The sequence below is a fragment of the Vigna unguiculata genome, chromosome 9 (genome assembly GCF_004118075.2).
Source record: "Vigna unguiculata cultivar IT97K-499-35 chromosome 9, ASM411807v1, whole genome shotgun sequence".
Lineage (NCBI taxonomy): Eukaryota > Viridiplantae > Streptophyta > Magnoliopsida > Fabales > Fabaceae > Vigna > Vigna unguiculata.
In genome coordinates, this window is record NC_040287.1 from 42,254,884 (window position 1) to 42,269,731 (window position 14,848).

The 14,848-nt window shown below is 32.3% G+C and overlaps 2 protein-coding genes across 2 annotated transcripts; both read left to right on the top strand.

Moving 5' to 3' along the window:
* The first annotated feature begins 2,011 nt into the window (after positions 1–2,011).
* Positions 2,012–6,778, top strand: LOC114164127 (probable nucleoredoxin 2). Its single transcript, XM_028048660.1, has 3 exons — positions 2,012–2,251; positions 5,138–5,638; positions 5,771–6,778. Exons 1-3 carry the CDS (start codon positions 2,129–2,131, stop codon positions 6,401–6,403), a joined length of 1,257 nt encoding a protein of 418 aa, XP_027904461.1. The 5' UTR covers positions 2,012–2,128; the 3' UTR covers positions 6,404–6,778.
* A 621-nt stretch (positions 6,779–7,399) lies between these two features.
* On the top strand, positions 7,400–12,826 carry LOC114162392 (RNA pseudouridine synthase 2, chloroplastic). Its single transcript, XM_028046261.1, has 7 exons — positions 7,400–7,845; positions 9,295–9,438; positions 9,586–9,843; positions 9,970–10,172; positions 10,590–10,668; positions 11,527–11,702; positions 11,802–12,826. Exons 1-7 carry the CDS (start codon positions 7,495–7,497, stop codon positions 11,932–11,934), a joined length of 1,344 nt encoding a protein of 447 aa, XP_027902062.1. The 5' UTR covers positions 7,400–7,494; the 3' UTR covers positions 11,935–12,826.
* The last annotated feature ends 2,022 nt before the right edge of the window (positions 12,827–14,848 follow it).

Here is a 14,848-nt window from a genome sequence, read left to right on the forward strand (position 1 = left end):
TCGACTTAACATTTTAACATTTGCATTACAACAAAACCATCATTTGAGTGGTTTAGAGTATATTATTTTAAGAAATTTTATAAAATAACAAGTATACTATTGGTTTTGAAGATGAAAATTAAAATTTAAAATTAATAAAACCATCATTTGAGTGGTTTAGAGTAATTATTTTAAGGAATTTTATAAAATAACAAGTGTACTATTGGTTTTGAAGACCAAAATTAAAATTTAAAATTAATAGTAGTAAGTTGTTAAAAAAAAGGTAATATTTAAGATTAATTTAGGTTATAATTTGTAAATCAATTAATTTTTTATTAATAATAAAAATAATTTTAAATATTAATAATTTGTAGTTTATAAAATAGTATCTAATTTAGTTTATATTGTAATTATTTATTTTATTTGTTAAATTCAATTATAATTTGATGATTTTCTTGTACTGTATGTTAAATAGATCAAAAATTCTCGTGTAAAGATGCTCGTGTATAGATATTGAAAATCTGTTATTTAATTGTTTTCCAGTTATGACTGAAATGGTTATATGTATGTAATTTATGACAAGTTATAATAACTAATGACTGACTTATTTTTAATTGATTTAATGAAAAGTTTTTTTTTTTTTTTTTTTTTTTTTTACTTTCAATTTATCATTTTTTGACTTAGAAAGCATTGAACTTATTTATACATAACTAATTTGAGTAACAAATACTTTTTGCTGAGGTTTTTTAGTCATTCAAGCTTGTTACGAAAATGAAATTTTAAAAATTCAGAGAGGTCAAACTGTTTTAATTAATTTAGAGGATTAGGATTCATTATTACACAGGACAAATATATATATATATATATATATATATATATATATATATATATATATATATATATATATATATATATATATATATTCTCAAAATATGTTAACTTAGCCACTTTTTACGTTACGATTGTAATTGTGTGTTGATTTGATGCATGTAAATGGATTGTCACCGGTGAGATAAACTGAAAATTATAAATTGTGTGGATATATGCTATATGTGTATTTTTATAATTGCATTTATCTTGATAAATTAAAGTTTTATATTATAAAAAAATGTAAATATATTATATATAAATCACTATATACTTTTCTGAGATGATTAGTAAAAATATTAATCTGATATATTTGCGTCTAGGAGTGTTACATTCAGTGCGGATCTTCCAAATTTTTTTGAAGTGCAAGTATAAAAAGTGTTGGAGTGTTAAGTATATGAAATATATTAAAATTAGAAAGTAAACTTTTATTTATATGCCAATTTACATGTACAAAATATAAAAAAAAATGGGAGCCTGATATAATATCTGTGACATTTCAGCTATCATTATAAAAAGTTTATTTTAAAAATTCTTTCTTTTTTTAAATACACGTTTTAGAAACAAAGAAAAGGTGACAAACATCATTTTCGAAAATTAGAAGCAAAATATGCAAAAATAAAAATAAAATAATGATAAATTGAAGGTAAGGATGTAATTAAACGTGAAAATTGTTTGTAATAACGGAAAGTGTGATTTTACACGTTACAAACAAACCACAATGTACGGAAGAAGAGTAGGCTATGAAAGCTTGAGCAGAAAGAGAGGAGTGAGGAGTGAAAAGTAAAGAGAGGAAATTAAAGGAGTGACAGGTGTTGGAAGAAGAGTTTTGCCGTATTCGGCATCATCAATTTATTCAAATTCAAAAGTCTTTTATGACAACACGGACCTTCGACATCACCGTAGCCAGAAGATGCAGCAACTAATAATAACCCCATTCAGAAATCACCACCATACACGTGGCCTTCATTTTATAACTTCACTGCACATGGATGACGTTGCGCAATCAAAAAGGCTGCACCATCATTCCCCATGTGTGTGCGGTGTAGGCTGGTATTATCCCGGGGCGCAGATGAATGCTACGTGTGAAGGTGTTGATGTGTGATTTGCGGATGCATAGGATGTAATGATGTAGAAAGAATGTGATTCTATTTTTCTAATGAATATAAGTGTCTGAGTGTATGAGAACGTTCGTACTCTCCTCCTCCCGGTGCTTTCATCTCTAGCTTGCTACAGAGTACAAAACAAAGAAAAAAAAAAAGAAAAAAAGAGAGAGAAAGTGATGAGAGCGGAGATGAAGGAAGAAACTCAAGCCCTGGTAAATGATAATTCTAACTGCGGCAAATTCTCGCAACTCCTTGCTTCCCAAGATCGTGATTATCTTCTTTCTCCAACTGGGGTTCAGGTTCTCTATCTCTCTCATAACTCACTTGTTTATCAGAGTAATAGCTGAAGATAGATAGTATATTCTTTGTATAAACAAAAAAGAAAAAAAAACTAGGATAGAGTGTGCTTCTACGGTATAATACGTGTATCGTTTAGTTCACTTTTGGCTGAGATTGTGGTCACTGGTCAGATTTCGTCTTTTACAAATTGTCTTGTTCTTGATATGATTTAACATCTGTGTGCTTTATACGTTTTTACAGACTTCCTCATGGCCCTCCAACTTTGGTTCTTAGCAGCCGAAAATATCAAGATTTCTTTAGAAATTTAAAGATAATAATAACCAGAAAATAACGAGAAAGTAATTTATGGTAATATATATGAATATGTAAATCCTTCTATTTCTTCAGTTTCCTTTATTTCAAGCTCTTCGCTGTGGCTTCTGGTGGCCAGGAGTTAGTCTTGCAACGTTTTTCTCGAATTGTTAAATTTGAATAATTAAAACATGTTTGGTGGGTTGCTGCTGCAGACGTTGGTGGCGGGTGAAGTGTTTTTGTTCAGTCATTTAGTAGCTGCTAACAAAAAATGGTTTTTTTAGTTACGCTTATATCTGTACAATATTCTCCATATTTATGTCTTTTAAAACAATTGTTATATCAACCCAAGCCTGCTCAGTGAAGACCCACTGTGTCAGTTGTTTTCTTGTAGAGTTTTGAACAGGTAAGATGTTTCTGGATTTATCTATTTATATGTGATATGTTATATATATCATAACTTGGAACATTTGCAACCTCAAAAATATGAAGGGATTGGACCAAGTTGTCCCAGTGCTAATCTTCCTACACTGAAATCATAGTCTAGGGTTTAAAAACAACTATCATATTAGTCTTATTCAAAGGATGCAACTTCTCAATTTGAAAAAAACTAGCTCTGGTTAGTTATGATCTCTCTGATTATCTGTGAACTTGCATGCAGAATATGTTCATATATGTCTTTTTTTTTCTTTAAATGTGAATCGGATGGGTAAATCCACTTCCCATGACCTTTATTGCTTGAGAACCATTAAAGGGTATTAAGAGCCTGACCCGCCCGAGTCCTTTACCCGCCCAAATAAACGGGTAAGAATAAGGTGAGAGAAGCAAGTCTTTTTGTGCTGTCTAATGTGGCTTGTCTCTACTCTACTTGCTTTTGAACAGTGCATAGTGGTTTAGTCCTTACTCTTTAAGTTCATGAATCCATCCCCAACAAACCTAAGCTTACGATTCCACTGAGTTATAGCATGTTTACAAGTAATATACTGTACGAAAGAGAGAATGGGTTATGTGTAAAAAGGGTGTTGTTTATACGAACTGCAGAAAAAAGTTGAGACTCCTCCCTCCCCAATATGAAGCCAATTTTTTTGTTTTTACACAACTCTTCTTTAATCGTAAAGATAAAGCACCGTCAATGGAGCGTTGTACATACTTATAAGTGGGTCCCGTGCTATCGTAAAAAACGATTGCTTAAGTAAACTACTGTTGCTTTACTATAGTCAATTGGTTAAGAAACTGTTGTTTAAACTTTAAGGTTGACTGTCTTTGAAGTTGCTCAACTAAGAAACCTGCTTTTAATTTTAAGTTTAACTTTTATTATATCTATAAAGAAAGAGGGAAGTTGAAAAATTAAAATAATCAATGTAAATATTTTTAAAAATTTATTGGGTGTCATTCCTTTCATTAGTTTTTGGTTAACTAAGAAAGGTGGGTTATGTACCAGCATTTTTGTTGAATATATTTAGACACTTGTAACTGCCGAACCCAAATTTGGTTATTTTAAGAGTTGGAAATGGAATTAAAAAAGAATGGTGATGATATTCTTGTTGGCTATGGAGTTGTTCGATTAGTTGGATCATAGATGCAAAGCATTCACGAGGTACACATGTCCAATAGTTGTTGTCCCTATCAGTGTGTGATGGAGGACCAAGGATTGAATCGAAGGACATGTGTCAGCTAAACATTTCCTCTAGCGTTGTCCTAGCTATTACGCTTTGCGTTGGACACGTGGCCCATTATCCCCTACAAAATAAAACACTGGGCCATTTCGGTGGCCCGTCTCTTTCACAATTTCGGATAGCACTGGATTCTGTTTCTGTTGTTATGTACCCTTGCTTTTATATATCATTGTGTACTCGGTACTCCTTTGTCGGTGTTTTATTTCTACTTGGTTCTTTCAATTTCTTTCGTATATATATATATATATATATCTCTGAATTCTTATTAAGATAAAGTGACGCTTTTATGGTTTCATAGAAACATGTCATCAATTAATTGCGAAGTTTACAGAATATAATAGAAGAAGGTACATTGAGGAATGTGTTAAGAAAAATGGGTTCTTATCTATATCTTCATGTATCTTCGTTTCCCTGTCCCCATAGTTAATTGACACCTCACAGACCAGACACATGGTCATCGCTGGAAGGTAGCCGTACGTTGTCCGGCATGGTCTTAGACTGTGTTATGCCAGCGACACGTACGAACACGTATCCACGTGATGCCCTCTTTTCTTTCTTTAGAATTTTCGTGCAAACTTTTTCTCGTCATGTTAAACTCAAGTTCGTTGAAACTATATTAATTATAAGAAGTTATTTGTTTTTATTATTTACTTGGAAAATATATTTTCTTCTGATAATATTGCTCTTAAGATATTGCCGTCAAAATCGGTAACTTCAATTTCTCCACTTGGTCGTAGCTTATATACACAATGCACTATTTGAGATTGTTCAAGTATGATATATTCGTATACGATCTATTATATATTTGTAACAAATATAAAATAACCTATTAAGTTAAGTTAGATAATTTTTTTTGACATCTTGAAACTTCACTGTTTGGTTAAGTTGAGGTTGTTGGAAACGGTGCATCTTATGCAGGTGAAGGTCTGTGATCTTGAAGGGAAAGTAGTGGGTCTATTATTCGGTGCGAATTGGTACCCACCATGCCGCGTATTCACCCAAGTCCTAGTTGGAATCTACGAGGACTTGAAAAGCCGTTTCCCTCAGTTTGAGATTGTGTACGTGTCCTCTGACGAAGACTTGGATGCTTTCAGTAGCTTCTATGGGAACATGCCATGGCTAGCGATACCGTTCTCCGATTTGGAAACAAAGAAATGGTTGACCAGAAAGTACGAGGTGGAAGGCATTCCGTGCTTGATTTTGTTGCAACCAGAGGATGGTAAAGATGAGGGAACAGTTCGTGATGGGGTTGAACTTGTTTACCGTTACGGAGCCGAAGCTTACCCATTCTGTAACGAGAGGTTGGAGCAGCTGCGAAAAGAGGACAAAGTGAAGCGTGAAAATCAAACCCTCGTTAATTTGTTGTCAAACCAGCATAGAGACTATGTTTTGAGTCACACTCACTCTGGACTTAAACAGGTAAGTAACACTCTAGAGTGCATGCCACTGTTCCTATAGAAGTGCATGCAGAGGTTCCTGTTCCTATTCCTATTCATGTTCATGTTTATTCATGTTCCTGTTCCGCGTGACGGGTGTTGGTTTTGTAAACAGGTACCTGTTGCTTCTCTAGTGGGTAAAACAATTGCACTCTACTTCTCCGCGGAGTGGTGCGTGCCATGCGCCAAGTTCACTCCCAAACTGATTTCCGTTTACGAGAAGATTAAGCAGGAGCTAGCGGAGAAGGGAGAGGAAGACTTCGAAGTTGTGCTGGTATCCAGCGACCGTGACAGAGCATCGTTTGAGTCATACTACAGCAGCATGCCTTGGTTAGCCTTGCCTTTCGGAGACTCCGAGACGAAGAACCTCGTTCGACACTTCAACGTGCAAGGGATTCCATGGTTGGTGATCATAGGTCCTGATGGTAAAACAATAACAGTGCATGGTAGGAGCTTGATAAACTTGTACCAAGAGAACGCGTACCCTTTCACGAACGCCAAAGTGGAGGAGCTGGAAAAGCAGCTTGAGGAAGAGGCCAAGGATCTTCCGGCACTGGTTTATCACGAAGGGCATCGACATGACCTGAATTTGGTGTCTGATGGGAACGGTGGAGGACCCTTTATCTGCTGTGTGTGCGATGAACAAGGGTCTAGTTGGGCCTACCAGTGTCTCCAATGTGGTTATGAAGTGCACCCCAAATGCGTCAGAACAGTGGAACGTCAGAACAGTGTGTTAATAACTAATTAACTTGCTGTTCTAATTAACTGAGTCATCTCGTTTGTGGCCAAGAGGGTGAAAACTTGAGTTGGCTATATACATATATATCTATAAACACAGATATAAATATATATTCTAATCCGCACCAGGGTGGGGACTGGAATAATGTCCTTTAGTATTATTTAGATTCCATTGTGGAGCTTTATATGGGTGTTTTTCTACTTGTTGGGAATATACGTGGCCGAAACAAAATGACAATATGATAAAGCGAAAGGAGATACTACCATCGATAAGGAGTGGAAACGGACGTGATCTGAATTTAGGTTTGAATGTTGATTTTCTGTCGGAAAAATGGTCATTCCTTGTTCTTAAATGATTAAGACGTTTATGAATTTGAGGAATCAACTATTTTTTCTTCATAGCATTAGAGAAAGGTGTTGTTTCGTCTTCCATATTTTTTGAAACTAAGATTAAAATTTCTAATAATGTAATAATATGAATAGATATGATCAGAGTATAAACGAAATTGTCATGTACTTATGTGTTTAAATACGATTTTAATATATATATACGATTCTTTTGTTTCTTCAAAAAATTATGGAAAATTTAAATATAAAGTATTTTTAATTACTTTTATTGTATTTATGTATATCATTCCAAAGCACCGTCTAATGATTTTATTTTGTTTTTTTAGATAATAAAATTGATGAAGTTAAATGACATTAAGAACTAATTTTATTTAGTTGTATTCAGAGAGTAGTATTTCATAATTTTTTTTAATTTATTAATAAATAAATACGTTATAAATATTTACTTTCAATTGTGTCCAGAGTAAGAATGATAGGTGGTGGAACAGTAATTACTCAAAGTTTTTCTAATCCAAAAAAAAATTAATAAATAGTATTCTATTTTTGTAAATATTAATTCGAACGCTGTCTTTACTCAAACATAATTCTATTTTTATTTTGAAAGTGGGCCCGCGCCTCCTTACTTATGCGCAACAGTCCAGAATGGTTCCGCCTTCTTTTTAACCCAACTAACACGTCGTCGTTTGAAATTTTCCGTCACATTTTTTATCCCAACCTTCAACGGAAAAGTGAACAAGTATCGATCAAGTAGAAATGCTATCGTTTCACTCATGTGGATGTTGCCGCGTTTCAACATCCACAGCGTTCCATTTCCAGTTTCGTACCTCACCTTCTTCACTCTTTCTCTGTTCTACGAGCTATAAATTTCGTTCTACCACAGCGAGCGCTGGTTCTGGTTTCTCTGGCGACTCAGACTCCGATGGAGATAGAAAATTGAACTTCTCCGGTGTGCGGCTGGAGGAGGCTGTCGATAGCACAATAGGATCTACAAAACTAAGACTCGATAGTTGGATCTCTTCCCGCATCAACGGCATTAGTAGAGCACGCGTTCAATCAAGTATCAAATCGGGACTCGTTCATGTCAATGGTCGTGTCGTTGATAAGGTAATCTCAGAGCTGCGTTCATGCACTAGATTCTGAACCTGATTGTAACGTTCGTTTTGTACAGTACTAAGAAAAACTGCAATTACCTGTAGATGACCGGCTCGGATTGTGTGTGCGAGTGTTTTTGGTTTCTCTTAAATTGAGTTTCAAAGTTATTTGTGACAATTTGTGCAACGATATAAATCTGCATATTTCAGTTGTGGAAGATATCCTGTTTATGCGTAGCTTATACTTGAATAGAAAATGTGCAGTGCTTAAATTTTAGAAAATATTCCATTTCCCGGTTTTTAGATATTGGAGGCGCCTCCTTTCGGTAATGATAGCCTTGTTGAAATTGAAATTAATCTGTAATGCTGGTTTTCTTTGCTGCGATCGGAGAGTTTAAGGAATCACCATTACACAGGACTCGTACTTTAGGATCACAATGAGTAGAGCTTGGACTAGGCACTATACCGCAGTTCATGAATCCATATCTGCACACGTAGAAACTTTAGTGTCCATCCTTGTACCTATGTATATTCGTAGTATGCCTATATTCACACTCATTGACCTGACTGTTTTAGTTAAATGAAATATAATTTCCTTTTAATGTATTCTATTTTTGACAAACTAATAAAATAGAATGGCTATGTTAATAATAAAGTTAACTAAGACGTACTATTAACTGAGAATTTAACATCGTGCTGGACTGAAAAATGACTAACTACTCCTGAAACTAGATGACATAAGAACATTGAGCAACATAATTACCGCAATAGGATTTAGTCTTTTGAAATGGGAAGTGTACAATCTTTTAGACTTGTGACCAGTCACCAACTTATTTGCATTGTTGCGTAAGTATGGAATTCTTTTATAATTGTATACTAATAAACTATTAAATAATCAATCTGGATATTTAATTACTCAGAAATCCATTTCCTTAATATTTTGTGGGAAATACTCATGTCATATCCAGAGAAGAATCCATTTAGAAGATTATTTTTCTATCAATCATGAATATTTTTACGGTTATCATCTGAATCCAAATTTGTATGCCTTCTTCATTAAGATGTTCGATACAATGTTCAGAGTCTAACGACAGCTTTTTCTGAATCTGTTGACAAAAGACTGTAATAAATGATTGATATGTTCCACATGACAGTCAAAATGCAAAAATGATTTATTGATTCCTAGGTGATTTACAAACACCTGCACTTGACTGTATTTTTGACACTGGTATTTGTTTGGTAATTTCAGAAATCAAAGCATCAACCAGAGCAATGTGCTTTGGTTAGTTGCGGGGATTATAATTCTTGATTAAGTAATCATAATTTTCTTTTTCATTTGCAATAGCTGGATTCCTTCATTATCCCTTGATAGGTTTAATCGTTGTCCAGTCTTCCCACTTTTAATTTTAACTGTTTTGAACTACACAGATTAAGTTACATTTTTTAATTGACGTTTGAGCAGGCTTCTTTCAACGTCAAAGCTGGGGATCAGATAAAATGCACAATCGCAGAGTTGCAGAAGTTGAGGGCTGTGCCAGAAAATATACCTTTGGATATAGTTTATGAAGATGAGCATGTTCTAGTCATAAATAAACCTGCACACATGGTAATTCTGAACCTTACTTGTAAGATTTTTGTGAAGTTATCTATCTTTTTAACTCCAATTTCTAATCATGTAAGGACTATTCACAAGGCATAATTATTAGCAGCTAATACTGAAATTACCAATTTCATTATTTGGTCTACTACCTAGGTTGTGCATCCAGCTCCTGGAAATACGTCGGGGACACTTGTCAATGGCATTCTTCACCATTGCAATCTTCCAAATGTTGAATTTTCTAAAGATGAAGCTCTTTCAGATACAGAAGATTCTGATGATGAGGTTAATAGCTATGGCTCCATGGCAAGTTCTTATGAGGGATCACATTCTAGACTGTCTATGTCATCAATTCGCCCAGGGATTGTACACAGATTGGACAAAGGCACAAGTGGGTTACTTGTTGTTGCAAAGGTGTTTCTTGGACTTTCTCAAAACCTTGCATTAGCACCCAATTTAGCAAAGAAAGGAATTTCTTGTTTATTCGTTGAAAAATTGACATTCCATTTTGTTCCTTCTATTTGTATGATTTGCTATCAGGATGAGCATTCGCATATGAAATTATCCGAGCAATTTAAACAACGCACCATCAAGAGGGTTTATGTTAGTCTTACTGCTGGGGTACCCACTCCGGTTTCTGGGCGAGTTGAGGTTCCAGTTGGCCGTGATCTTAATAACCGGTTGCGTATGACTGCTGTAGCTGGACCAGTCAATTCTAGAAAGGCCCGTCATGCTGCTAGTAGGTGATTTATGGTCCTGATACACTTCATTTATATTTGGTTATTTGCTAACTAATGTGAACTATATTTAGTAGCCTCTTATCATATTCGACTTTTTGTGAAATTTGGAACATATCAATTGAAATTTACATAAAATACTTCAAATATTTACATGACATGGAATTCAATTTTTATCATTTAATCCACACGAACTCGACAATTAGTTTAACTTGTGTGACTGGCAAATGTGATCTGGAAGATATTTGATCCATGGGGTTTTCCATTAAAAATCGATCAAAACTAAAATCATTGAGTATTTCACTTTGTGTGATCCATTAAGTGGCAGGATGCCCATGAGGACAGGTATATTTAAGGTTTTATAGCAAGTGCTACACCAGGAGCATGTGTTCATCTAAAAGTTTTTTGTTTACCATATCTCAGGTACAGAGTAATCGAGATACTTGCTGGGGGAAGTTGTTCATTGGTTGAGTGGAAGTTGGAAACTGGACGCACTCATCAGGTACTTAATGACGCATAACTTCGGAGAAATGATGCATGGATAAATTACATTTTTTCCCCTGATGTTGAGCTCGTATACTGCATAAACACTAGTTTACCTATTTTGAACCCGTATGTTTGCCGAAACAACTTTCAGTCAACTTTTATAGTTAACCGTCTGAAGATGTATAAACACTACATGCTATCATCTAAAACACATGAATCTTCCCCATGGGAATTTGTCTTTTAAACTGGGGAAAACAAAAAAGGAGGGTTTTTGGAAAGTAAACTGGACTGAAGATATTTATGATTCTAGTTTTACTTTATATTGTAATTGGTGATTTGGAATTGTAATTTCTTTTTGGATGGCCATTTATCTGTTTCGCATAGTCTTAATAGAAGGTTTGCAGAATTCCCTGTGAAGTGAGTTTGGGAGGTCTGAGAGTTGTCAGCACAGGGTCCTTCACATCTTGTTTGCAGATTTTGCCGGTGGAATTTAAGTAGAGCTTTGCTGTCCTTTCTTTCTTCCTTTTACAAAAACTTCCTTTATATTTCAGTTAGGAAGTTAACTTCAGTTGAGTTTGAAGAAAAGCAATTCACTGTAGCTTTTAAATCAATTAGAGTTTAAGGTGAATTTTACCTTTAACTGGATTTGAAAAAATGTGTCAAACATGTTGGCACAAAAGTAAACTGGAAGTGGATTTGAACGTTCCAACTGAAATCCAAGGACACCCTATATATTTACACAATTGTAAACGAATAATAGATACCAATATTTGGAAGAAAAATCTCTAATGGCATTTAATATTTTGAAGAATATTATTCCACTAGAACTAGCTAACAATTTACCTCCCAAAACAATCCATATTTACTTTTGTAGATCCGTGCTCATGCTAAGTATTTGGGAGTTCCTTTACTCGGTGATGAGGTGTATGGAGGGACAAAAAGCATGGTCTTGTCTCTACTAAGGCCCCGAACTCCTATCAGTTTGCATGGCAAAATTGTTCAAATGGTTTCTAGGCTAGATAGGCCTTGCCTTCATGCTTTGACTCTCGGGTGAGATGATAAAAGCCTATTAACGTTTTAAACCTTGCTTCTTATCTCTTTTCATAACAAAGTTGTTAAGGTTTTGCGGTTATTCCTTTGTTTTTGTAGGTTTCAGCATCCCCATACAGGGGAGCTGGTGCACTTTTCATGTGAACCCCCTGTAGACTTCGATGAGATTTTGAGCCAGCTTCGTAGAATTGGTAGTGAGAGTGTTTCTTTCTCAAAGCGTTCAAATTTTTGACGAGGGCACTGCATTCATATTTTGTAAGCAGCTTCGTCTTGTCAAATTACTTCGCATTCTTTTTTTTTTTTTTTTATATCTGTAAACTATTGTTAGATAAAAGTCTAGATATGTGCATCATTTTGCATTTACATAATACTAGTAGTTCTTTTATCAATTTTAGCTTTTTATTTTTTTAAGTTGTTCAAAATTAATAAAATAAGACAGACTGAACAACAACAAAGTCAATGATCTATTTAAATGAAATACTCCGTAAGAACTTATAAAGGTTATGCTTAAACTAATCGGTATAAACTTTCACATATAGTTTTCCTAAATTTTAACTTACTGAAAAAATCATGTTATTTTTTTCTTTTTATTTTCCTAATTTAGAAGTCCCTAGAGATCTCCTTTGGCAATTTCCTCCAATGTCGTTTTTTATTCCTCTCCACCTTTTGACATGACAAACAATCATGCTACCTACTTTTTTTTTTTTATTGTAGTCTCTTTAGGTCTTGCTTGTAATGTGAAAATCATCTTAACTGATTTTATCAGCTTTACTCAAGCAGTGATGCTAACCTTTTCTTGTATTGTATTTTGCCTTTTTAATTTGACTACACTTAATATTTCAGTTAAATTACACTTACCTATGTCTCATTTTTTTCCTTGTGGTTAGTTTGATGTTTAAGGTACGATACATAATGATATTCTATTTTATTATAATTAAATTGTTTCAATGTATCAATATCATATTCTTTATCCTATTTTATTGGTGGTGTATTTTTTGTCTTGAAAGTAACTAGATAGGATAATTGTTCTCCCTTATCCTCTCTCTTGATAGCCCATCTTGGTTACAATAATTGTTGTATACAATCCCTGTCATCACCACCATTATTTCTATTGTTTTAATTATGTCGACCATATTGTAACTGCCATTACATTATTATTACCATTCACTACCTGTTTCCACCATGTTCATATAATATGTAATCATTGAACATTTGTGCAGTTATTTTTTAAGTAAAAGAGGTTGTGTGGTTACCCAAGTTATATAATTATCAAACAATAACTTTATCTTTATTTAGTAAAGATAAAACAATACAATTCAAAAGTGATCTCAAAAAAGTGATTATTTTTCTTTATATAAATAACAATTTAAAAGATTGTGCAATTACCTAATTTGTATTATTATTATTATTAAATAGTAGATTTATTTGTATTTGGTAAAAGGATAAAACAATCTAATCCAAAAGTGAACTCAAAATATAGTTATAAAAAAATGTTTTTCTTTTTGTTTATATAGTAAGACAAATTGGGAAACCACAACCTTCTTTTTTCTTAAGATAACTACAAACCTTCAATGGTTCCAAAATTTACATGACTGCAGTTTTTTTACATCTTAAAAAAAAATCATTCTTCTGAATTTGTATCCGTTTTCTTTTTATTTCTTAAAATTGTGTCATTTTAGTAAAATTTAAAGGTGACCACATCGTTCTTGTATGTCTGTTAAAATAATAATTTCTTTTTAAAAGTTTAAGCAAGTTCTATGATGTTAGTGCAAAATGTTTATATTATGTCAAGTATTAGTTCTTAGTGTAAATTTGAAATATTTAAGTAAAAAAATTGGGTTGCATGCTTACAGTTTGGTAAAAGGGAAATATTTTTTAATTAAAAATTAAATAAAAAATATTTAAAAGTTTTTTTTAATTGCATTAGTTGAATATTAGTTGAATGATAAATATTGATACTATAATTTAAATTTGTAACAGTTACTAATTAAATTCAGTTATTAATTATAATGAGATGATTTATTATGTTAAGCTAATAATTTTTTAGTTCATTTAATTAAACAAGTTAATAAATTAATTAAATAAAAATATTTGTGTTAAATTTGATTTAAATATTTAATAAAAAATAAAGTAATTTTTCGATGGAGTAAATCAGAATTGACAGTTATCTAAACATGACAAATACTCTGTTTCATTTTATTTTATTTTTTTACGAATCCAAAACAGAGTGATCAAAATAAGATCAACTAATTTGTTTTATCACCTTTAGTTTAGGATTATTTTTATACAATTTCTAAATATAATGATGTGATTATGTAAGAGTCTAAAAAATAATATAAAAACTACAAAAAATACTTTTTAACGAAACTCCTGTAAGAGGATCTTTCTCGACTCTAAAATTAATTCATATTCATTCCCATCTCAAAGTAAAATTTCAACTATATGTTTTATCCTTATCTATTTTATACTCGTATCGATATATTTAGTAAATAACTTTACAAAAATCAAGAAAAAAAATATTATGTCACTAAAAAATATAATATTAAAACTTTTCAACATTAAATAGTAATAAATAAACTATACTTTTTTAAATTTTAAAAGAATGCCAAATATATTAAAAGTGTCTTAATAAATTAGATAAACCACCTATATATTTATTAAATTATTTTATAAAAAATCTAAAAATAAATAAAATATAATGTCATTAAAAAATATAATATTGAAAGATACACATTTTATCCTTTTCAAAATGAAAGAATAATAATAAACAAATTATACTTTTACAAATTTTTAAAAAATATAATAAAAATCTAAAAAAAGAAAATATGATGTCATTAAAAAACATAATATTAAAAGATACACATTTTATCCTTTTCAACATTAAATAATAATAAATACTTTATACTTAAATAAATTTTAAAAGAATGCTAAATATATTAAAAATATCTAAATAAATTAGATAATACCTGCAAATATAGATTTATTTGTTATCAATATTATTCCTAAATATTTGAGATATTCATTTTAGGTTGTCGCCCTTACCCTTGTCATGGGGAGAATGTCGTAAGCGAATTTGAATATGCACTTGAGTTTATCACAATAATCCAAACTTAAACAAAAAACATATGAATATGCACTTGAGTTTA